The 22899-nt window shown below is 40.3% G+C and overlaps 1 protein-coding gene across 1 annotated transcript in view; it reads left to right on the top strand.

Annotated features, from left to right (window-relative positions):
- The window catches only part of SLC16A14 (solute carrier family 16 member 14), a 31581-nt gene extending 11490 nt beyond the window's left edge, over positions 1-20091 (top strand). The window contains exons 3-5 of the mRNA XM_081096222.1: positions 4459-4602; positions 9058-10035; positions 17381-20091. Of these exons, the coding sequence (XP_080952348.1) occupies positions 4459-4602; positions 9058-10035; positions 17381-17532 (1274 nt within the window). The 3' untranslated portion in view covers positions 17533-20091. The remainder of the gene's footprint in view (positions 1-4458; positions 4603-9057; positions 10036-17380) is intronic.
- The last annotated feature ends 2808 nt before the right edge of the window (positions 20092-22899 follow it).

Genomic DNA, 22899 nt, shown 5'->3' with positions numbered 1-22899 from the left:
TGTGATGTAGGGAATGTGCTGGTTTTGTGTTGGATGTAGTAAATATACCTTCTCAATAAGTCAGTAAAAGAAAATTGTTCTTCTAGAATACTTAAAATCCTGGGTGGTTTTGTTTGTTTGATTTTTACCTTTTCAAAAATAAAATTTTAAGAGATTGAACAAAGTACTTATAGATTCCATCTAGGAAGTGTGTATTTACAACAAAAAAAAAGAAGACTCAGCAAAAAGCCAGGGCATATAATATCACAGCATTTTCCAAAATACCCGATAAAGCTGTCTTAAGCAATGGAAACTAGTCCTGAAATGACTGAATATAGTTTTGAAGTTGATCCTCAAAATAACAACACTGAATTTGTAATGATGGTGAAATGTGGTTGTTATCTTCAGTTTAATTGGGAGATAACTATATTCAGAATTCTGTTTGAGAGCCCAGAATCCCTGAAGTCCAGACAATGGAACTTTAGATTGTAGACTAACCTTTCTACAGAAAAGGTACCTAAAAAACATCTTTTGCTGTGGGGCTCAGAAATCATAACACAGCAAGGCTCATAGTCATATCAACGAAAGGTCTTTTATTCTATCATAACCCTAAATGGCTGTTCATTGTCTAGAGCTGCCTGGTACAGGGGAGCTGCAGATGCATTGAGTATTTTTTCAAGCCAGAAGCCATCAAGAACAGCCCCCTTTATTTAGCACTTACTACATGCCACACCAATATTATGTATATGATCTCATTTGATCCAGCAGCAATACTGGAGGCCAGCCCATCATCCCCACCTGACAGGAAGAACATACAATGCTCAGAGACATTAAGTAACTTACCTAAGGTTGATCAGCCAGTAAGTGTGGGACCAGCTTTAAACCTGGTCCACTGGATTCCAAAATGGTGTCCACTATACCACACTGCCTGCCACGATGTTGAATGAGAACTGAAAATATATCTGAAGTAGATAAATACAAATTGTTTTTATTTTCTAATCACTGTAAGCACAATTGGGTTATCTCTTTTAAATTTAAAAAATGTGAATTATGTTACAAACTTGAAAGCCATCTCTCTGTTGGGCAGTGAGTTGCACAGGGGAAATTCAATAATTTCATTCTTGTTTTTCATTCTTTGCTAGCATGGATTTTGCCAGTTTCTGCAGAAGATTCCATTCTTTAACAATTTTTAACACATTATTTAGATTTCCAGCAGACTTAGTGATGGCTCTCAGAATAATTCCTGGTGGAAGCCATGTCATTAGGGGACTCTGTGGGCTGCACAAGGTCACTGACTTGCTAAGCGGATGTAGAGCAGTGGGTGTCAGTCCTGGCTGCACATCAGAGCCCCCTGAGCACTTTTAATAACCATAATGCTAGGGCTGCACCTGGACCATTACATCAGGATCATGGGATGAGACCGGAGCATCAGGGTTTGGGGGGAGGGAGCTGTTTTCTTTTTTTAAAGCTCCTAAGTGACTCCAATGTTCAGCTAAGGCAGAGAGCCACTGATTTAGAGGCTCCTAACGCCTATTGTCGTGAGGGGTGGTTAGTCCAAGAGACCAGGAGTTCATATCTAACCTCATCCATGATGGTATGCCAAAGCTCACTTCAGATTGTTTCTGCCTTCACCTGAACTGTTTTTAACCTACAAGATGCTGGGATGGGCAAGAAATCATGACTTCCTCAGGGTGTTCCCTGCAGCAACATAACACTTTATTGTGTGGGAAATGGGCTGAGATTCCGATTTCCTTCTGGAGAAGAGAGAGTCTGATGATGAATAATCTCATTCCAAAACACTGAATTCCTCTACAAAAGTGGGGATCATAGCCAAAGGACTGTGTCTCAATCTTCTCCCCGTCTCCTTAGACCATGTGGGGAGTTCTTCTCATCTTGTTGAAATAGCAGTTAAAGCTTGGAGATGCCGCTGGCCATCAATAAGCAATGGTTAGAAAACAGAACAGTCAGAACGCTTGGGCCTGGCGTATCTATAGTTTGTAACTGTGGAGGAGTCACTCATGGCATTTCTGGGTCTGACTTTGCCCGTCTGCAAATCATAAATGAATGGGGCGAGAGTTGATGAACCAAAAGCCAGACACCATTATTAACTAACGTTCCTATCAGTAAAGCAATTCATATTGCTTTTTGATATGTACTATTCCTGTAGACAGGAATATCTGCACTTGGGAATTTCTCCCCCTTTTTCTTCAAATGCTTTCTTCACGCAAGTTTCATAAGCAGGCAGAAATACTTGCTTCTGGGCCTTCCTGTAATGTAGAAAACATGTTCATGCTACTGCACTGTGATCTCTTGGCCTTTCAGATCCTAAAAGGCCTATTAACAGCAAAGCCATGAGTCATGCATTTTTATCTTTTTAGTCGTTCATTTGGATTCAAGTAGTGAAATGACCACGGGTTTAGAAAAATAAAAATATTTGTAAAGAAATCAAAGAAATATCTTTAACTTTGAATTTCAGTTGTTCCCAATAATTCCCCCAGATGTTTATCGATATGCTTAGTTTACATATTTGCATAATGTGCTTATTGTATAATACCTATAAAAGTATATTTATCTAGAATATATTTACTATATTAAATCTATTCTGAGAGATTTATCTACTGAATTATTTTCTGTAATATAATAGGCTTAAGTGAATAAGTCTTTATTTACCTTCATAATTTTTAGAATTAGGCCCTCTCAAAACCGTTAGATCAAAATAACAACAACAAAAACTCTTAGCTGACTGTGTACCCAAATATGCACATGAATATAGTTAGAACTCCACAGGGTGTTTTTCAGTTTGGGCTAAAAGGGGAAGCTCCTTAGAGTTCAACAAGTTTTTAACCTGCATAGTCCCACCTGAGTACAGTTATGAAACTATGTAAGATAATAATGATAAAAAATGAGATGATGTTTAAAATGTGCCATCTTACTGAATGTTGAGTATGGCTTCATACTGTACTGTATTGCTAAAATCTGGATTGCTATATGGACAAAGAATCATTGACTACAAGACAAGCATTAGGCTTCAGTGACATCCGAAATTACCACAAAATCAGGAAGAAAACAAAGAGGGCTGACAAAAACTAGAGCATTATAGTAAAGTAAGCAATCAGAATGTGAGCATTGGGACATCTTGCATAACGAGTGTTTTCCTGAATCTCCACATGGTGTGATAAATGCCTCGCCTGATGGGTCCAGTCTGAGGAGTCCTTTTCAGCTTGGCTTGCATCTTGGTGTCCTCGTGACAACACGCTATAGGTTCTTTGCCTGAAGCCTGGGAGTCCTGAGAACCCCCTTCCTGTACTCCCTTTAGGTCTGGAGTCAAAAACTGAAATGTGCACAGAAGCCAAACAGTTCATGTAAATGAGAGCAGGAGGCCAGATATAAAACTAAGGGGAAGGTGGAGACTGCGGCAAACTAGAGAGGGTGTGATGCCGTTAAAGGGACCAGCTACTGCACAGCTCCAGCTGATTTGAGCTGTGTGGGAAGATAATGTGCGGCCACTGAATTTTTTTTTAAATTCTCTTCATTTTAAATGTGACCAATTATTCAACACATTTTTTAAAACATATTTGGGTACACAGTCAGCTAAGAGTTTCTTGTTGTTTGGGATAAACAAAATGCAATGACAGGCTGGATAGAGCCCCCACATCAGTTTAGGACTTCTGCTGTGTGAAGAGAATGAGCCAATGTATCTATTTCAGGTCTACCTTCCTTGAACTCCTAGAACCTTGTGCTCACAGTGAAATTATTAAAACCCATCTTTGCATGCGAGAAGCCTTTTTTCGTATAAAGCCATGGGGTTTGACCCTTTGAAGTCCCTGAGGTGCATTACCTCACCCCTACTCAGAATGTCATATACCTAGATTCCCCTTTCTGTCTGAACCTCTCATGTCAGGTGGGGTCTCTGACTCGTGTATGCGGGATTTCCATACATATGTATGCATTAAATTTGGTTATTTTCTTTTGCTGAAAAAAAACAAAGAATAAATACATACATAAAGCAGTGGGGGTGTTTTATTTAACAGACCTAGAAAAGTTTTATTCTTTGCCTTTATATGAGGGTTTACTAAGCAAGCAGGGAAATAAAATGCTTTTTTTTAAAATTTATTGTTTAAAGTATTACAAAGGGTATTACATATGTGTCCATTTTTTCCCCCCGCCCTAGACAGTCCCCTAGCCTCCCCTATCCCCCAATGTCTTATGTCCACTGGTTATGCTTATATGCGTGCATACAAGTCCTTTAGTTGATCTCTTACCCCCCTCCCTCCTGCCCCCAACCCTCCCCGGCCTTCCCGCTGCAGTTTGACAATCTGTTTGAGGCAGCTCTGCCTCTGTATCTATTATTGTTCAAAAGTTTATAATGGTCTCTATTATCCATGAATGAGTGAGATCATGTGGTATTTTTCCTTCATTGACTGGCTTATTTCACTTAGCATAATGCTCTCCAATTCCCTTGTCCATGTTTTGCGGCAGGACCTTTCATCGGCTTGTTCATTAACACCTGTGGCTGCCGTGGGACAGCGATCATTGGAGGACTCGTGAACTCACTGGGCTGGGTACTGAGTGCCTATGCTGCCAACGTTCATTATCTCTTTATTACCTTTGGAGTGACAGCTGGTAAGCATATCGATTTTATTTTAATTTGACATTAAATGTTTTGGTTGGGCATTTTGGCAATGAATTTTATTGTGCAGTAAAGAGACCCATTAAAGGATTTTGTCTTTCTGTCTCCTCCATTGCCCCCCCTCCCCCATTTTATGCTCCAGGAAATACTTTTTAATATATTAAGTATGCCTTAAGTATGCCAGAACAACCTAACAACTGTACTTGGTCTAATAGAATTTTTTTTATAGAGAGAGGAAAGGAGGGAGGGATTGAGAGAGGGAGGGAGGAAAGGAGGAAGGAAGGAAGAAACACCCCAACTGGGCCCAGGAGGTGAACCCACAACCCTTTGGTGTCACAGGCAGACACTCTACCCATTGAGCAACACCAGTCAGGGCACTCACTAATAGAATTGAATTAAATTTTCCATACCTGGTTCTAAGCGCTATGCTTTCTCTTATAAGTACAGGAAAGGGGGGGTAAAAATACGGATGTAGGTGAAATATTCAGGAAATTAATAACATTCTCACTTAAAAACTGCAGAATTAAGCATGAATCACAGAATAATCATTTTGGCTTTCAGCCCTGTTCAAATTAATGACGTAGCAGCAAAACCCATCTACATGTAGAGACCTAAGAAGCAAATCTAGAGCACAGTTAGAGTGGTAGTCCCCAGTGGAGAGGTAAAAATTGGCTGCCAAGCAGCACGGTTTGCATATTCATTCAGACAAATATCTTCCCAGCCATAATTTCCTTTATCAACAGGTAGCAGGATTCACATGGATAAGAAGTAGTTTCTTTCTGGTACAGTTGTTCTTAAATGAACCAGATCCAGCTGACTTTCTTTTTGACTACAGACTTTTTTTAGAAACTTTTCCTCATAACAATCCAATGAGTAGAGCTCGAACGGGATTTTTGTATTATAGGTAAGGAGATAAACACTCTTTCTGCTGAGACTGAGACACACTGGGGTCTCTGAGCAGACATGTGGACCCCCCTGTGAAATTGATCTGGTGGTGTTTGGTTATATGGACTATGACTTGATTCTAATAGCCAGGACTTGAGACGTATTCTCATCATTTAGAGATTTCTGTTACATTCTTTGTTTAAATGGAATTTTATTTTTTGCAGTTAATTGCTTATTGATCCTCAAATATCTATTTATTTATTCATTCATTCATTCATCCATTTATTTATTCAATGAATGTTTATAGATCCAAAGAAGTAGGAAGAAAATTAGAAGGCTTTGAAAGAAAAGTATTTCTTTTTTTTTTTTTAATATATTTTATTGATTTTTTACAGAGAGGAAGGGAGAGAGATAGAGAGTTAGAAACATCGATGAGAGAGAATCATCAATCAGCTGCCTCCTGCACATCTCCCACTGGGGATATGCCCGCAACCCAGGTACATGCCCTTGACCGGAATCGAACCTGGGATCTCTCAGTCCGCAGGCCGACGCTCTATCCACTGAGCCAAACCGGTTTCGGCAGAAAAGTATTTCTTGAGACACTTTATTGCTCTCATTTTTTATACAGGAAAAACCCAAAGAAAGAGTCTCTGAAAATACATTCACCCACCTCCCTCCCCCCCTATATATCTGTAGTTAAGTGAAAAAATTAACTAACTCAGTTCGATTAAAATGAGCCAAATGCTGTTGGGCTGTCATTAGTGGGGCATGTTGAAGCTGCTTGGCAATCTAGCCCCTTTATAAGAAAAAAGTTAGATGTAAAAATATACTGCAAAAGGCAGGTGATTGATATATATTTGTATCGCTATACAGTTTGTGTTTGAAAGAAACTTTGTTGGTATCCTTCATTCCTTAAAGCATTTCAGACAGATTGTTTTGTATCTTTTTTTTTTAAATATATTTTATTGATTTTTTACAGAGAGGAAGGGAGAGAGATAGAGAGTTAGAAACATCGATGAGAGAGAAACATCGATCAGCTGCCTCCTGCACATCTCCTACTGGGGATATGCCCGCAACCCAGGTACATGCCCCTGACCGGAATCGAACCTGGGACCCCTCAGTCTGCAGGCCGACGCTCTATCCACTGAGCCAAACCGGTTTCGGGTGTTTTGTATCTTTTTTTAAAAAAAATGTTTTTATTGTTTTTAGAGAGAGAGGAAGGGAGAGAGAGAGAGAGAGAGAGAGAAACATGGATGAGGGAGGAACATCGATGGACTGCCTCTTGCATGCCCCCTACTTGGGATTGAGCCAATAACCACTGAGTCTGGCTGCATTTTTATTTTTAACACCTAGGCAATTAAAATTGCATAGGAGTATTCTCTTACTAAGCAGAAAATTAATGTCTGTTTGAGCAATTTTACTTAGCCATGGGAGTCTGGACAAATTTCTTCAATTTTGCTGGAGCTCCCTTGTCTTACACCTGGCTCTGAAGACACCTTTTCTCCCACCACACAGACCTGAACCACAGGACGTTCTCTCCCTTCTAAGCCTCCTTCCTCCACCCACCTCTTGGGCTATAAGTCCATCCTCTAAACCTAAGTGCGGTGAGTAATTGTTCCAGGGTCCTTCACAGGGCAGGACATTTGCAGAGCTTTGACTGATGCATGGCTTGAGCCAGAATAATCATCCCAAGTCCTGTCCTATAAGTTCATGTAATAATTGTGCTAATTATGGAAGAAGCTTAAAATACAAATCAACAAATAGCAATGTGTAGGTCTTACTAGGTCCTGACTTAACCAATTAAGTTTTTAAAGAATGTACTCATTTATGAGACAAATGTAAGTATGGAAACCTTCTGGATATTTCATGATATTAAAGAATTGCTCGTTTTTCAGATAGATAATGATAAGATTACATTGTTGAATCATAATAAATATTTAGAGACTTATACTAAAAATCTTTGCACATGAAAATGACATATTCAGGATTTGCTTTCAAAACATTATGGAGGACAATAATTCTGTGCCACAATATTTAATATCAAATAATTTCTTGGTTCTTTAACAAATAATTTTTTTCTATAGTGACCACTGATACACTTATTTTGCAGCTGAGCTTTTTGTACCTTAACTGTGGAAGTATAAAATTAATCTCCAATGAAAAAGGTAGCTATTATTTTTAAATGTGACTATTTATCTTCCCATAGAACTTTATTTCATTTTTTTTTGTTTGTTATAACAATGCCAGGCATTGAATCTAGACACACAGAGCACTCTAGAGAGAGGGCTCTAGGCCCATCAGTGAACCAAACACATCCCTGCCCTCATGGAGCTTGTAGTCTAGCAAAAGGGGAGAAGAGGTCAGGTTATAAGCAATGCACACAAATAATCAAAATCCTTCTGCAGCTACCTACTGGCCACTAGGGGATGAGCAGTGTAGGGTGAGAGGCAGCGTGGACAGGAGAAAGGCTCTGACATTGGGTCTGAATTCCAACTGGATTCTTCAATTACCAGCTAAGGGGTCTTGGGAAAGTAACTTAATCTCTATGAGAGTGATGGTGAACCTTTTAAGCTCGGCATGTCAGCATTTTGAAAAACCCTAATTTAACTCTGGTGCCGTGTCACATATAGAAATTTTTTTATATTTGCAACCATAGTAAAACAAAGGCTTATATTTTTCATATTTATTTTATATATTTAAATGCCATTTAACAAAGAGAAATCAACCAAAAAAATGAGTTCGCGTGTCACCTCTGACATGCGTGTCATAGGTTTGCCATCACTGCTCTATGAGGTTCAACGCCCCCTTTTATAACCACAGCTAGCTTTCAGAGTTATTTTGAAAATTAAATCAGATAAAGCCTGTAAAGCAACTGGCCTATCATGGGCACTCAATTACTAGTAATTTCGATTGTATTTTCATGTATGATTGCTCTGGTCTCCTTCCAAATTCAAGTAATTCTGAAACTCTTAAATGATGCTGAACTGGGGAGTCTTCAACCTTGGCATGTGATATTGGTTAGAGTCTCTTTTATACTATACTAGAGGCCCAGTGCACAAAATTCGTGCATTCAGGTGGGGGTCCCTTAGCCCGGCCTGTGCCCCTCACAGTCCAGGAGCCCTTGGGGGATGTCCGACTGCAGAGTGGGCCTGCACCGTCAGTGGGACATCCTTACTTTTGCCGCAGAGATGGAAGAGGCTCCACCACCGCTGCTGCTCTTGCCAGCCATCAGACTGGCTTGTGGCTGAGCAGTTCTCCCTGTGGGAGCACACTGACTACCATGGGGCAGCTCCTGCATTGAGTATCTGCCCCCTGGTGGTCAGTGTACATCATAGCAACCGGTAATTCCACCTTTCGTTGGGGGAACTGATGGGCTAGAAACTTTGGGGATGACCCTCTTGGTACTTACCCACTGAGCTATTTTTTAACAAGTATTAGTTGATGTCTTTAAATAGCATAGAGACAAGGATAATGCAATGCAGATGATCTTCAAATGCTGCCAGTTCTGGAGATGGCCATTTATGTTGAGCTGTGTGCTTTTTCTTCCCCTTTCAACTGCGCAGGCTTTGGGAGCGGGATGGCCTACCTGCCGGCCGTGGTCATGGTGGGCAGATACTTTCAGAAAAGGCGCGCCCTTGCCCAGGGCCTCAGCACCACGGGGACCGGCTTTGGCACCTTCCTCATGACGGTCTTGCTCAAGTACCTGTGCGCGGAGTATGGGTGGCGGAACGCGATGTTCATCCAAGGCGCCGTCTCCTTAAACCTGTGTGTTTGCGGGGCGCTCATGAGGCCCCTCTCTCCTGGGAAGGAGGGAAAGGACCCAGCAGGGAGCGATCCGCAAGTCCCCCCTGCCCACTCCACGGAATCGGTTAAGTCCAGTGGACAGCTGGGCACGGCAGACGAAAAGGAGGGCAGTCCCGGGTGCGAGGAGACCCTGGGTGACCTTGCAGACCAGGCGTGCCCCGAGGAGGCCGGGCACAGGAAGAACATGTGCGCCTTTCGGATGCTGAAGATGGTGAGCCAGCTGACCCTCAGGGTCAGGCAGGGCTTCCAGGAATGGTACTCCGGCTATTTTGGAGCAGCCTCACTCTTTACTAATAGGGTGTTTGTAGCCTTTATTTTCTGGGCTCTGTTTGCATACAGCAGCTTTGTCATCCCTTTCATTCACCTCCCAGAAATAGTCAATTTGTATAATTTATCAGAGCAAAACGACGTTTTCCCTCTGACGTCAATTATAGCAATAGTTCATATCTTTGGAAAAGTGATCCTGGGCATCGTGGCGGACTTGCCCTGCATCAGCGTCTGGAATGTCTTCCTGATGGCCAACTTCACCCTTGTGCTCAGTATTTTCCTTCTGCCACTGATGCACACATATGCCAGCCTGGCGGTCATCTGCGCTCTGATAGGCTTTTCCAGCGGTTACTTCTCCCTAATGCCCGTAGTGACTGAAGACTTGGTGGGGATTGAGCACCTGGCCAATGCCTATGGCATCATCATCTGTGCTAACGGCATCTCTGCATTGCTGGGACCACCGTTTGCAGGTAATTGCACAAGGTTTTATTTCATTTCATTTTACTTTTATTTTTTTATTGATTTCGGAGAGGAAGGTAGAGGGAGAGAGAGATAGAAACATCAATGATGAGAGAGAATCATTGATTAGCTGCCTCCTGCATGCCCCCTACTGGTGATCGAGCCCACAACCCAGGCATGTGTCCTGATGGGGAATCGAACCCAGACCTCCTGGTTCATAGGTCGACTCAACCACTGAGCCACTCTGGTCAGGCAACCATACAAGGTTTTAAAGCTTAGAGTGCATGTAGATTGTTAGGTTGTGTTCTCATCGATGTTATGAAGTCCAAGGTAAATAAGAAGGAAGTTTCCATTTGTGTACATGCCTCTTACTCCTTTTCATTCCTGCCCCCAAATTTCTCACTTATACATTTCAACAAGGTAAAGGTCATTCTTTCATGTAGAATGCACATGAACTTTTGATCCTTATCTACAAAGTAAGCTGCCAGCGGTCAAGTGAATAGACAACAGGATAGTGCAGAGCCCCGCCAGGACTGAAGGGGGCAGCCTCTCCCCAGCTCCAGCTGATTTCTGTCACCAAGCAATATGGAGAACTATTGTCTGATCTTCTATTGTTGGGGGGAGGTGGGGGGAGGTCTCCCAAGAGAAAGTAAGACTGGGGCACTTAGGTGACATTTCCAGATTTTCAAAAGAGTGTAAATCCAGCAGAACACATCTATGGGCTGGATCTAGCCCTGTAGTAGTTTTCTATTGCTGCTGGAATAAATTGCCTTGAATGTAGTGGCTTCAAACAGTACAGATTTATGATCTTACAGTTGTAGAGGTCAGGCTAAATTGGATCACAATGGGTTAAAATCAAGGTGTCAGCAGAACTAAGGAGGAATCTGTTGCCTTATACAGCTTCTGGAGGCTGCCTGCTTTTTTGGCCCCTGGTTCCTTCTTCCAACCTCTAAGCCAGCAGCACAACATCTTCTCATCTCTCTCTGATTCTGACTCTCCTGCCTCCTTCTTTTACTTATGAAGACACCTATGGTTACACTGGGTCCACCAGATCATCCAGGATAATCCCCCACCTCAAAGCCTTTAGCATATTGCATCAGCAAAATCCCCTTTGTCACATAAGGTAACATTCACAGGTTCCAGGGATTGAGACTTGGGTATTTGGGGAGAGTTGGAGCATTCTGCTTACCTCAGGTTTAGTTGCCAGACATCTAACATAAGTTCTCTCACATGTATTCACCTCAGTTCAACAGAAAGTTTGCTTTTTGCAACAGGCATACCAGAAGTCCTATGCCAGGCCAAGTACCTCTCTGCAGCCTCTTATGGGGAGGGTTTACACTTTGTGGAAAGGCACATAAGGGTTGGGAAGGTAGACTCAATCCCCAAGAGGCCAGGTACTGGGGAAAGATGACAGGGTCTACTCTGTGTCTAAGGATTGAAGTCAGGGACTGAGGCCAAATGTCTGGAGATGGCCATCACGGTGACCAGGCCAGGGCTGGCGGCAATTATCATAGCTGCCAGAGGTTGTGAGCAGTGTTATAAACTAACCCGGTAGAACCTCAACTGTTCACATGTCCCTGCTCACATCCTCTGCAGGAATACCTCTTCCCAGTGGATAGGGAACCCATGGGTACCGGACAAAACCTCCCCCATCCCTTCCTTCCCCCTCTTTGTATATATCCTACAGTTATTGCCTGTCCTAGGAACCCACTGGTGGAAGGCTTATGCAGCCGTGGGCAAACTACGGCCCGTTTGAAATGAATAAAACTATTGAAATAAAAGACCGTACCCTTTTATGTAATGATGTTTACTTTGAATTTATATTAGTTCACACAAACACTCCATCCATGCTTTTGTTCCGGCCCTCCGGTCCAGTTTAAGAACCCATTGTGGCCCTCGAGTCAAAAAGTTTGCCCACCCCTGGCTTATGGTGACACACCCATATTTAAGTCCCCATCAGAATTTGAAGTTTAAGAAGTCATGAATTTTGGCTGCATGGCTAATAGCACTGGCAACTGGGTGACTAAAGTTAAGGCCCAAGAATCACGTTAGGAAATTTGAAGGCTATCTACAGGGTCTCCTGGGTCAGGCTGCTCCTCTTCTCTGCCTATGCACAGACGCAGATACAGTATTTCTAGGTGACAAACTATTGTCAGCTGAATAGTCTGGACTTGCTCATTGATATCATTATACAGAATTCTCTATCAGTTAGGGAAGCCTTTGGCCATAAGAGAACACCCTGCCGATGGTAGCTTAAACAGAGATTTAATTGTGTCATGTAACCAGAAATCTAGAGTCCTGGGACTAGATGATAGTGGGACTAAATGATAGGGCTCCACCACAACATTCTCATTTAAATATGAAGGAGGGAGGAGGGAAAGACTCAATTCCAGCAGACTTCTACTTATATCTAATTGGCCAGAACTGTGTCGCACAGCTAGCCTAAGCTTCTAGGGGGAATGAGAATTGGAGTAGTTTCTTTTCAGCCTTTGTACAAGAAGAAGAAAAAGAGAAAAGAATTGGGATTGGGTGTTGGATCAGTCAACCAATGGTACTTTCCAGAGATGTTAAACTGAAATATCCATTAAGGGGACAGGGTTATTGTGGCTCGCCTACCCTCTTGTTGGAGGTCCTTCATATATAGTGTATGTGGAAATGGAATCTGTCATTGATGGTCCTTTGCATGATCCACAGGTACTTTCTGCTTCCAATGGTCAGTCTGGGATTATTTTTATACTGACCACCAGATTTCAAGAGCAGCATCACAACACAGCTGTGAGGTGCTGCATAAGTAATTCATGATCAACGTTAATTAAAGCACCAAAATTTGCCAGATTGGTTTCCTTGTCCTATTCCTCTGATCATGTCCTCACACATTTGAATTCTAGTGCACTTTCTTGAGTGAAATAAAAAGGAATTGCAACTAGAAGACAGGCAGAGTCCCCTGGTCGGGGTAGCTAAGTTGGTTGGAGTGTCGTCCCATACACCAGAGGTGGTGTGTTTGATTCCTGGTCAGAGCACATACCCAGGTTAGGGGTTCAATCCCCAGTTGGGGTAGGTACAGGAGGCAACCGATTGATATTTCTCTTTCTCTCTCTCTAATCAATAAATATTAAATTAAAATCTTTAAAAAGGCTTCATATATTATTAAAAAAATGAAGAAGAAGCCAGGGAGTTAGTTATACCCAGTCTTTAGTCATCAGGCATTATCTCTACCTGCTTCAAGGTTCCTCCCTAGAAGTGGGCTCTAGATGAATATGACTCACCACGATGGTAGAAACCATGTATTTATGGTTCAGAACCTTCTATGAAGGTGTGTCACATGCTGCTACGGAGACTCTAAAATCAATGCTATGATGCCTAAAGAGGACTTTGCTTCTTTTTGTTTGTTTCTTCTCCTTCCACCGAACCAATGCACTAAGGAACACTGAACACATCACTGGCTAACCGCATTGTGTCTAAGTCATTGGCTTTCCTGGCCAAGAAGCCAACCCTGCAGTGAGATGCAAGCCCAGCCTTTATGCATTGTAGTTCAGAAGTGACTGGCAATATGAGCGACTCAATAACATTAAAATCTTGCTAGAAGTTTCAGGTGGGCTAGAAATTACTTAGCTGGATTTGCTACAAGGTAAATTACTGTTCACATCACCTTTTAAAAATGGGTTTGGAAATGAATGTGTTTTTCGTTTTGCAAAGCAGTTTCAACTGGCATCAAAAATTCTGGTACAATTTAGTAGCAATCACACATTTCCATTAAGGAGAAGAATGTATAATCAAAGACATTGAACAGATATTTTCACCATGTCACTTAGCCGCATGAATTTCTTGGTCTAATTCATTTATAATATTGCTGGGCATTCAGTTCTTCTCCTTTAAAGATGTAATAATAATAGATACTTTTCTAAATTTTTCCAGTGTAAAATGTAGCAAAACTCAGCCAACAGATTTGACTGACCAAGAAGCTACACATATTTCCTCCAATTGCTTGAAATATAACACCTAATAACAATTTGCAATGTTTTCCACCAAAAGCTGGGAAAACATTTAATAAGTAAGAAAAACAGCTGTCATTCATCATTTGACAAACTCAGATGAAAAGGAAATGTAATTTTATAGGGAACCAGATTTTACTTTGAAGCTGTTGATTTGAATTGATGGTTGGATCCAAAGTTGCCAAGGATCCCAGGCTGCAAACCAAGGAACCAGGATTAGACCTGTAGGTAGAGATGGTTAAGGACAGCTTGTCTGAAACCTCTGGTTTCTGAAGAGTTTTGTCCACATTTGCTGGGTCAAAGCACGTGGTCAAGTACAGCATCTCGTGACTTGCTTTACATTTGACTCAGAACTGAGTTGAGTGCAAACTAGAGGTGCCAAAGAAAGATTAAAGGATCCAGAGTCATTTAAAAAGAAATCTTAAAGGTAAATTGGAGAAACCTATGGGATTAATCCAACATAAAATTGGGGACTATTCCTCCAATTTGTATTGTTGTTTGGTGAAGTTGGGTGTACTTTTAAAAAAAGTAACTTTTAAATACTGGGGTCCCAGATTGTAAGAGGGCACAGGCCAGGCCAAGGGACCCCAGCGGTGCATAATCAGGGCTGGGGAGGGACGCAGGAAGTTGGTCAGCCAGAGAGGGACCACGGGAGGGCTCCAGGGTGTGGCTGGCCCATCTCACTCAGTCCCAATTGGGCCAGACCCCAGCAGCAAGCTAACCTACCAGTTGGAACGTCTGCCCCCTGGTGGTCAGTGCATATCATAGTGAGCGGTTGAGTGGCCTTAGTATATATCATTAGCATATTACGCTTTGATTGGTTGAACGGCTGACTGGTCGACCAGACACTTAGCATATTAGGCTTTTATTATATAAGATACTTAGCAGATGTTTTCTGTACTCTGCAGAGACAAGAGGGGGCCTGGTGTGGTGGGAAGGAGGTGTGAGGATATTCCAAGGGTGATGGTGTTTATTATTATACCCTCCAGAAGGGGGAATAAATAGTACATGTACAGAGGAGGAGCCAAGATAAATGTGTTTGAAACTTCAAAATATTTAGTATGGCTTGTGCTTGTGGTCAGCTCAGGGCAGTAAGGGAGAGCGGTGGGAAGAACACATCAAAGAGCCTTGGAACTTAGATTAACCACTCACCCAAAAAGTAAATCATCTGAACTAAAAACAAATTAATTTTCCAGCCAGTTAGGATTTTGTCCTATTTTGAGGTCTGTGCTAAGCAGCAATGGTATTTCAGCAACTCCTTGCAGCTATCAGTGTTGTTTAGAGCCATCATTTTCTGTTCTGTCAGTTGATCATATGAAAAGTGAAGATTTAACTATTAAAATTACAAGGTCATCTTTCCTCTGGGATGAGTGGAGTATGAGAACCTCATTTACAGTTACTGATGTTTTTAAATGGCCGCTTATGGATAGTTCCGTTGTGTGTATACTCCACTTACATGTACAGACTTCTCTGCGTTATCTGCAAAGGACTCATTCATTGGTCATGATTCACAGTGGTCCACGGTGGCCAAGTGTCGACACTGAGCAGAAGTTTTTGTTTGTTCATTTGTTTTGTTTTGTTTTGTTCATATGTCAGTGCGCCTTTCTGATTTAGTTCTGAGGCAGAGTCATTATTTTCGGATTATATATCTAATCTTTTCTGTTCCTCTTGTCTCAAATTGGAGATTAAGACGATAGAGCATTTTACAAAGCCACGTGGAAAGAGTCTGATATTTTCTTTTTTTTTAATCAAATGACAAACTCAAAACTTGGTTAACTTTTATTTTTTTATTTTTATTTTTTTTTAAATATATTTTATTGATTTTTTTACAGAGAGGAAGGGAGAGAGATAGAGCGTTAGAAACATCGATGAGAGAGAAACATCGATCAGCTGCCTCCTGCACATCCCGTACTGGGGATGTGCCCGCAACCCAGGCACATGCCCGTGACCGGAATCGAACCCGGGACCCCTCCATCCACTGAGCCAAACCGGCTTCGGCAAAACTTGGTTAACTCTTAAAGTATATCCAAAATTCATAGCTTTGGGGTGGTTAAAAATTATAATTTTTAATGCTGTTAGTGTTTGTTTTTCTTTATGACTACCATGACTGATCCAGGCACATCCACTGTGCACTAGATACAGTAAACAACATGATATGGAGAACTACCAGGAAGTCGGAGGTGCTGGCTCCTCCTTTAACAGTTACTTTCGTGTAGTTATTTGTTGGTGGGAGAAGGTTAAGTTGCATATGTGCATTCATTTGACAGTAATATATTTTTTTAAAACATATTTTGAAATGTGGCCATGAAATGCTGTGTTTGGTCATTAAATCACTATATTTTTCTGATGCCTTTGCTAATTAATGCACTTGAAATGGAAAAGGCAAATGCTTATGCTTACATTTTTACCATAAATAAAATTTTTGTGTGTGGCTTACTCCTCTGTTTGCATTGTTGGCTATGTGGGGACCATGGCATGTGACTGACTCTTAGAATTAATCACTGAAGAGAAAGAAACGTATTATAGTTTCTGAGACTCTTTTTCATGTTTAACATCTCTAAAATCAGAATGCATTTTACAAAGTCCTACAAATCATTGAGTCATATTTTAATTGATAAGGATATGTCTTTCTTATTGATACATAACGTAGAAATAAATAATGTAATTCGTGGTATCTTAGAATCAATGAAATACTGTAGTATTTTATAGAGTGACCAGTAAAATTATTATCCGAAAGTATTAGATTACAATATTAGAGTATTATTTAAAAGGAACTGATAAAATCGGCGTTTAAGGCTATCTATTTGGCAACTTAAATTTTCATAAGTATAAAGTTTTATAGCTGTAAATATGAATTTTGTAGAACCTGGGAAATGTAATTCTTTCTGAAATGGATGTTTACCCTCATACACTTCAGAATGACAGAAAGCCCAACTGACTTCTTGTAAGCCTCTTGATATACACTAGAAATTTCTTCAAAACTGTTTTTGACGTTTTTGGGAAAGATTTGTATTTATATTTGTAAAAAACCAAAATCATTAGATTCATTTTTTCATTGCTGGCTTTGTGCCTGCCTGAGAATTACCCCGAGGGTTATGAGCAGAAGAATTCTCCAGCATGGGTTCTGCAGGCTACTGTTATAGTGCCTTAAAAAGTGTTCCCAAGGCTTAGAAGATAAATGCACTCATCCCTAGGTACTGAGGACTTTGGTTCATACAGCCCAGACTTAAAAAGGGCTAGAGGAAAAGTTTTAGGCATTAAATGACATACACATATATTATAGACATATTTATAGTCACAATAAGTGCTTGCGTTGTGTTGTTGACTTTAATTTACACTGAATATATTCTTTTTTGTTTTGTAGGGTGGATCTACGACATCACACAAAAATATGATTTTTCCTTCTATATATGTGGTTTACTTTACCTGGTAGGAATCCTCTTTTTACTAATTCAACCATGTATTCAGATTATAGAACAATCCAGAAAGAAATGCATGGGTGGCACACAGGTGTAGTGTCACGTGATGTTTCATGTGAGATTTCCTTGTGGTTCTCACGCCTACCTCGCCTGGTCGCTGTGAGGAGCCAATGACATATCGTGGGAAAATGCTTTTGTACGGTCACTGGCACTGTCATTTGTAAATGCCATCGTCATTGCTTCATGTAAGAGCAGCACTGCCTTCTTCCACTTGGGGAGAAGCAATGAATGGTATTAAGGACTTCACGCGTTGTAGGGGTGACAATGTCCTTCAAAGACAGCCTATTAGTAATTGGTAGAAATGCCCTCATAAAAACCGTTTTCTCTCGCCATCCACTGGGACTAGGGTTTTAGATACAGCTTTTTAAAACAGAGACAAGGAATGAAAGCTTTTCAGCCCAACTACTGGCAGACCTCATTATATTGCGCTTCACTTTATTGCTTTTCACAGATATCGTGTTTTTTACAAATCGAAGGCAAGACCCTCCACCAGCAAAAAGGTTGCAACTTGCTTTATTGTGACTCTCACTTTGCTGCAGTGGTCTGGAACCAAACCCGCAATATCTCTGAGGTCTGCCTGAACTGTGTAAAGTGACAATAAAATATCTAAATGCTTCTGGGAAGCTCACAGATAAATGGGGTTCTAAGCACAAGAATATGACTAGGTTTCAGAAATTCATTGTTACAGGAAGCCATTGATCTCTCACTGTAAAATGAATACAGGCTGTAATTTCAAAGGTAATACATATAGTACAATTAAAGAAAAAATGTCTATTTTTGTGAAAGAATTCTGCAGCTCGGGAGTACAATTTCTCAATCTTCCTCCAAGAAAAGCATTTGCCATCAGTCCTAATCCAGTAAGATCCAGTTATACACGGAATCTTAAGACAAAACCTAAGTAACCATTTCCTTAATGAAAGTTGTATTTGTACTCACAACTTCTAAATCAAGGGCTATGATTCAAGCACTTTAGTTCATATCATCCTCCTCTTGTTTATGAGCACTATCTGGGGCCTATAAAAAATTTTTTCTGAGTTCCCATGCTTGGTAAATAAAACAGAGAACTAATCGCGGGTTGATATGAAGTTGGTGGTTAAATCATTTGTAAAATGTGTTACAAATCCAGAATATAAGACTGAGGTTGTAAGTGTAATAAACGGAACCGCCTTGGTGTGGGTGTCTGTGCACCTGACCTTGGAGTAGTGGTAGCAAACAGCCCCTCTCCAGTGGCTGAGCTATACACAGTTTAAAAACAGTCTCCTGAACTATTTCCTACAGAAGATAACTGTGATCCATGACATCAAATTCTCTTCTTTTATCTGAGAGCTCTATTTTTCTAAGCCAAAGATTTTTCAGATTGCAGAATGTTCTTCCCAGAATCATTTTGAAATTTCTGGCTGCCTTACTTGTTTACACATATTTTAGAACTGTTTAAATTTCTACTCACAATTTGCTCATCACACACAAAAATCCTCTAACATCATTGCCCAGTGTCTTGGGTCAAATTTATCTAGAGTAAGTACAGACCATTCTCAGTTATCCTTGGTAATTAGAGGCAGAAATGATACTAGTAATTAGAAACACAGAATGCTCCCCCCTGCCCAATTTGGCGGTTTCAGTGTCTTACTCTATGAAACACTTCAGAGCTGTTGACATGTAATTGCATAGAGATAAGTTTCCTCTTTGTTTCATCTTCAGTATTTTCTGCCCTGATGCCTAGTGGGAGGGGTTGCACAGTGAGAGGGGCCCCGAAAATAACAATAATAATAAAAGGCAGCTAATGAAAAGGAGAAACAAGAGCATGGCTAGTATACACACTCAATGTTACCTCCAATGATTCGAGAATTGCCTGTAAATTAGTTTAGTTAATAAATGGCATGGCACACTCCATTTTGTTCAACACAATGACCTATTTAGTACCATTACAGCTTTGGCTGCTGTTAACGAACTCAGCTCTCTATTTTGATAAATGTAATATGAAATGCTGAGGCAATGCTCTCTCTCTCTCTCTCTCTCTCTCTCTCTCTTCCTCTCTCTCTTTAAATCTATATATGACAAAATTAGGATGGTTAGATGGAAAAACGTGTTTTAAAACTGACCACAGAACTTCATTACTTTCATGTTCTGACAACACAAAATTAACAGGAGGCAGTGTTCAAGATTTTGAATGGTGCTCTAGCCAATGCATTCTGATGCTCACACTGCTGGTTATGCAATCATAAATATCAACTTTTATCCAATGACCTGGCTTCAGTATCATGTCTAAGTTAAACCTGCTTACCTTCAGTTTGTACCGTTGTTTGTTGACTGAGTGTTTTTACGGAAGTGGTGGTTTCTACCACACAGAAGTTCTCATTTTACAAAAATAGGGTAAAATCTGCCTGCAATATTCACGTTGACAACAGAATAATAGAGAATGCTATAAAGAATTATAGCACATGTATTATTTCATGTTTAAAATGTTATTATTTTCAGTCCTTTCAAGATATTATAAAAGGTTAACTGTGTATTTGTGCTTCGTAGTTTCCCCCTCATGTATCCAAGTAATTTTAATTTATGTACAACTAAATAAATGTTGTCCTGTTTAAAGATGGTGCGTTTTTGTATAAAATCTCGAATTTTTTTACCTTAAAAGGAAAACTCCTAAAGTGTAACTGATGACTATCTGTTTGGTTTTTCCCCCTTGGAAGTTTTTATTAGGTGTGGTCATAAAACCACCTGGAGAGAATCACCCAGGGTGTCCAAAGTGCCAAGTCCAGCTATTAAATTTAAAATGCACACACCTCTTAATCTAAAGAATGCATTTCTAAAATATTTTCCTACACATGGACAAAGACAGATGAACAAAATTTTTTTTATTATTTATTGTTTGTTATATGAAAGACCATAAACATTTTTATTGTCCATCATTAGGGAACTGTTAAATAAAATATGATACTTAGGCAAATATTGTTTTAAAGATATATCCATATATAAAATAGAAAAATAATATCCAAGATAGATTGCCAAAAGAAAAAAGCAAGATAATGTACTCGCAATTGTACTTTGTCAACAACAAAAGAAAGTTACTCACGGGGCCTCTATATGTGTGGAACATTTCTGGAAGGAGACACAAGAAAACATGAATAGTGGTCGGCTCTGGTGAGCAAAGTTTAGGGACTTGGGCGGGTCTGACTTTTTTCCTTATGCACATAATGCTCTTTCGATTTAAAACTTGTAGCCAATATTATTTTAAATGCAGATTCTTGAGGCTACTTAAAACCTCGTAAATTGGAATCTTAGGGGATGGGGCCAATAAATCTGCCTTTTAAATAAGCTTATCAGTCAATTCTTATGTGCACTAAGATTGGAGATACATCATCAACATATTTACAAGTAAAACATTCCAATCAACTTCAAATACTTGTCCTGACTCTCTCTCATTGATTATTTGCTTTTATACAACATCCTGGCCAATTACTATATTCAGAGCACTCATAGTGTATAATATTTTTATTCTACTACATCTTTCTGCTTCCATGGTAGTTTTTCAATCAGCAAATGTAAATCGGGCTTCCATAAGAACAAGGCAGGCTGATGCCTGTGCCTGTGTCTAGCGAGCATGCAGAAGTAAGCTGCTGTTGCACAGAACTACAAGTGACAAAGTGATAACTAAGCTAAGGGAAAGTTGGTAACCTGTTCAGATGAAACTGTAATTAATAATATAACAGAATACATAGGGGTTCAGTAAGATGACTGAAGAACTATCATCAGTGTGTCTACTTTTCAACTGAAAAACAGACTACCAAGGCTAGACTAGGGGTCTCAAACTCTTGAGTCTCAGATCCCTTTTGTATTCCTAAAGCACAATGAAGACCCAAAGATACGTTGTTTTTGTAGACTGTATTTTATTGGTATTTACCATATTAGAAAGTGGAACAGAAAATGTTTCAATATTTATGTATTAACTTTAAAATAATAATAATGAGCCTACTGTGTTAATATAAACCCATGTTTATGAAAAGTAACCATGTTTTCCCCAAAGATATTTAGTAAGAATAGTGGTATTGTTTTAAATTTTTACAAATTTCTTTAATCTTTGGCATAATAAAAGACAACTAGATTCTTATTTCTTCTGCATTCATTCTGTTGTAATGTGTAGTTTTGATTGACATATATGAAGAAAATTCAGCCTCATACTTGTATGTAGTTGGAAAGGGGTGGGATATTTAAGTCCTTCCAAATAATTGTGTGTGTGTTTTCAACAAGTATTTCTTAAAGGTTACTTGCAGTGTGGAATCCAGTATAATATCAGTGAACTTTTTGTAAAATGTTACATTAAAATCTATTGATCTGTCTCACACTTTGAATAGATCTTTACCTATTTGTGATTTTGTAACATAATGCTTAAGTCATTGGAAAATATTGGTTCACTGAGTTCTTAGATCTTCCAAATGTTTTCGTATTTCATACAATATTTTAAAACATCACTTGATTTTTCTGTAATTCCATTTATATGAAACTAGAGGCTCGGTGCACGAAATTCATGCAGGGGGGGGGGGGGGTGGGGTTCCTCAGCCCGACCTGCACCCTCTCACAATCCAGGACCTCTTGGGGGATGTCCAACTGCCAATTTAGGCCCGATCCCTCCCAGGATCGGGCCTAAACTAGCAGTCAGACATCCTCTTTCAATCCCTCTTGCCTGCCTGTCTGCCTGATTGCCCCTAACCACTCTGCCTGCCTCCCTGATCACCCCTAATCACTCGCCTGCTTGCTTGATTACCCCTATCCACTCTGCCTGCCTGCCTGATCACCCCTAACTGCTCACCTGCCTGCCTGATCACCCCAACCACCTCTGCCTCGGCCCCCACCACCGCGGCTTCGTCCGGAAGGACGTCTGGTCTAATTAGCATATTACACTTTTATTATTATAGATGTTCAGAACAGACAAATTCATAGAGAAAGTATATTAGTGGTTGTCAGAGGCCAAGAGGAGACAGGAATGGGGAGTGATTGCTAATGGGCATGGGGTATCTTTTGGGAGTGATGAAAATGTTCTGGAACTAGATAATGGTGACGATTGCACCAATTTGTGAATATATCTAAACCACTTTAAAGGGGTAAATTGTATGGTATGTGAATTATTTCTCAATTATTTCTCATGGAGGGTGATATACATTTTCCAAAATTCTAATTTCCTTTTGAAAGCTTAAATAGTACCATTGGCAACAAGTACTGCAGTTATTTTCCTTGAAGTGACAGCCTCCTTTTCAGTAACGTGTCTGCCAAACAAACAAACATGGCACTTCATGAAAAAAGTAGTTCAGGCTGCACCTCAGGTACACGAGTGCTTATCATCAAGACCATTGGGCTTGGATTAGAAGCAGATGAGCTATGTGCATATGTACTCCCCGTTTGCCACAAG

This window comes from Myotis nattereri, assembly GCF_964212035.1.
Source record: "Myotis nattereri genome assembly, chromosome: 7".
NCBI classification, from domain to species: domain Eukaryota; kingdom Metazoa; phylum Chordata; class Mammalia; order Chiroptera; family Vespertilionidae; genus Myotis; species Myotis nattereri.
This window is presented reverse-complemented; position numbering and strand designations above follow the sequence as displayed.